Here is a 2,611-nt window from a genome sequence, read left to right as displayed (position 1 = left end):
CAGTCTTACAGGTCAGCAACATAGTTATAAGTCCACATGCTAGTGACACCTTGAAGATCAATGGGTAGACTCTATTCGATCATTTTGAGATATGAGAACTGGTATCTTAACATTATTCATGCTATTCTACAGTACAGGGCCTTGTAATTGGGGACATTCCTTTGGAAGAACTCATAATTTCTGTCTTCCAGTTGAGTAACAGTAATATCCATCATAACTTGTAAAAGTTAATTTTAATAACTAATAACCTTAAAGCAACTACTTTTCTAGTAGTTTTGCAATTCCTCTGTAACCACTCGGGTAGACGTGATTAATCAGTGGTATCCACTCCATAAGAAATGCTTGAACGGGCCTCCGCCTCGGATCCTGCAGCCGCCGCGATGTTGATGCCTAAGAAGAACCGGATTGCCATCTACGAACTCCTTTTTAAGGAAGGCGTGATGGTCGCCAAAAAAGATGTCCACATGCCCAAGCACCCCGAGCTGGCAGACAAGAATGTGCCCAACCTTCACGTAATGAAGGCCATGCAGTCTCTGAAGTCTCGAGGCTACGTCAAGGAGCAGTTTGCTTGGAGACATTTCTACTGGTACCTCACGAATGAGGGCATCCAGTATCTCCGGGATTACCTGCACCTACCTCCGGAGATCGTGCCCGCCACCCTGCGCCGCAGCCGCCCCGAGACTGGCAGGCCTCGGCCCAAAGGTCCAGAGGGTGAGCGGCCTGCAAGATTCACAAGAGGAGAGGCAGACAGAGACACGTACAGAAGGAGCGCTGTGCCCCCTGGAGCTGACAAGAAGGCTGAGGCTGGGGCTGGCTCGGCAACTGAATTCCAGTTTAGAGGCGGCTTCGGTCGTGGACGTGGTCAGCCACCTCAGTGAAGTCGGAGATTATGTTGTATTAAATAAACTTTAAAGAAAAACAAAAAAAAAAAAAAAGAAATGCTTGAACGACTGAGTAAATCTGGAGCGGGATGTGACTAATGAAAAGGAAGATGCCTAAATGAAAGGAATAAATCATTTTTGAGACCCCTGGCATATAGAGGCTGAAGCCAGGCCATCCGTGCTCCAGGAACTTAGCTGACTACAGAAGGGCAGAGTCAAGAATGCAGGTCATCTGGTTCATAGGCTTTGTGCTCTGAGTTCTAGGAACTGGTTGACCATAAAGAAAATACCAGTTATCTGGGCTGTTCCAAGGACTGGCTGGCCACATGATAGATGATTAAACAATATTAAATTCTTAAAAAATAAGTACACAGGGTATGTTTCCCACATGATTGAATGGCCTGGGGACCTTCCACTGTTTTTATGATACTGTCTGCTGATGTTCTTATGATTCCCCCTCCCCCCCTGGATTGTACCCCCCTAGTTTGTGGCTTTCTCCTTTAAATACCCCTTGCTTACTAGCCTTGGGGTCGACACTCCTCTTGGGAGTCTCGGCTTCAGTTGACTGATATCCCCAAATCCGGAAATAAAGCCTTTTGTGGTTTGCAGCAAGTTCGGTCTCTTGTGTGATTCTGGATGGTTGTAACCTCCTGTGGCTTGAGTGGGATCCTCCCCATTCGGGGGGCCTTACATAAGTACTGCCGTGCTTAGGCTAGCTGGATGTCACCAATCTTTCAAGTAGTATTAGTTCTGCAAAAACCACCTGGATGGTTATAGTTTTGAATACAAAAATCAAACCTGAATTCCTTTGTCTTGCTGGAGGGCTACTTTTAGAAAAACTCTATGAAATGTCCATTTCATTCTACTGAGCTGTGAAGTATGGTAGGAAATGACATAAACGCTTCTCTCTTCCACTGTATAGCTCACTGCTTCTGTCCTCTAGTGCTTCCTTGACCTTAGCATGCCAAGTCCTTTGTGGCCATGCAAGGGATGGGGTAACATGGTTCTCACCCATGAAACAGAGCTAACAGGGCATGGGCCTCTACGAGTGTTTATGGTTGCTGTGGACATGATGATTGTTTGTATAATAATGTACATATTTTCATGTTCCTCCTTCGAGGAATGTCCTCTCTGTCACAGTTAATAACTCCATGATAATCAGAAACAGCATGGGAGGTGAGAGTGTGGCTAATGTCTCAGCAAAAATGTAAATGCTGAGACCTTCAGGACAGCCCATAGGCTGTGGGAAAGATCTCTGAAAACATGAGTTCAATAATATATAATTTCTCAACTATGAAAAATATAAGGATACAATATGAGTTGTATAAGGAGCTTTACTGGTCTAAAAGAACACAGGCAGTTCCGTGAGTGTGAGTTGTGAGCTGTGAGTTGTGAGCACTTTGAGCCAGCTTGTTAGAAAGATACAGAGGGAGGCATATTCCTGAGTTCAAGTTCAGTCTAGGACAGAGCTTGGTAGGCCCAGGCATGGTAGGAATGGCAATCTCCAAGTGAGATTCCATTCAGCTAGCTTATTGTCAGTGCTTACAAAGGCAAGCAGATCTCTGAATTCATTTGCAATGTTTTTAAAAAAAATATACTTGCTGTCTTTTTCAAAGAATCAGGAGGCTGGGGTCATGGAACACTAATTCATGGGATAATCAAAGGGGAACCTGGTGTAAATGACTGAATTGATACGTAAATAAAAGGCCTTGGTCTGTGAGAGCTGAGCT

General features: G+C 44.7%; 1 protein-coding gene across 2 annotated transcripts; it reads left to right on the top strand.

Moving 5' to 3' along the window:
• Positions 1-356: 356 nt before the first annotated feature.
• Positions 357-919, top strand: LOC114628538 (40S ribosomal protein S10). 2 transcript variants are annotated; one of them, XM_028776425.1, is made up of 2 exons: positions 357-780; positions 837-901. In XM_028776425.1, exons 1-2 carry the CDS (start codon positions 381-383, stop codon positions 899-901), a joined length of 465 nt encoding a protein of 154 aa, XP_028632258.1. In that variant the 5' UTR covers positions 357-380. The 2 variants fall into 2 exon arrangements, with proteins under 2 accessions (XP_028632258.1, XP_028632257.1); XM_028776424.1 differs by having other exon boundaries at positions 357-919.
• Positions 920-2,611: the final 1,692 nt, after the last annotated feature.

This window comes from Grammomys surdaster, unplaced genomic scaffold (genome assembly GCF_004785775.1).
Source record: "Grammomys surdaster isolate TR1022 unplaced genomic scaffold, NIH_TR_1.0 269, whole genome shotgun sequence".
Classification (NCBI taxonomy): Eukaryota; Metazoa; Chordata; class Mammalia; order Rodentia; family Muridae; genus Grammomys; species Grammomys surdaster.
Note: the sequence above shows the minus strand (reverse complement) of the source record. Positions and strands in the feature narration are given on the sequence as shown.

Excerpts from the sequence above, each read along its gene's own strand:
- LOC114628538 (XM_028776424.1), top strand. The coding sequence starts at position 381 with ATGTTGATGCCTAAGAAGAACCGGATTGCCATCTACGAACTCCTTTTT.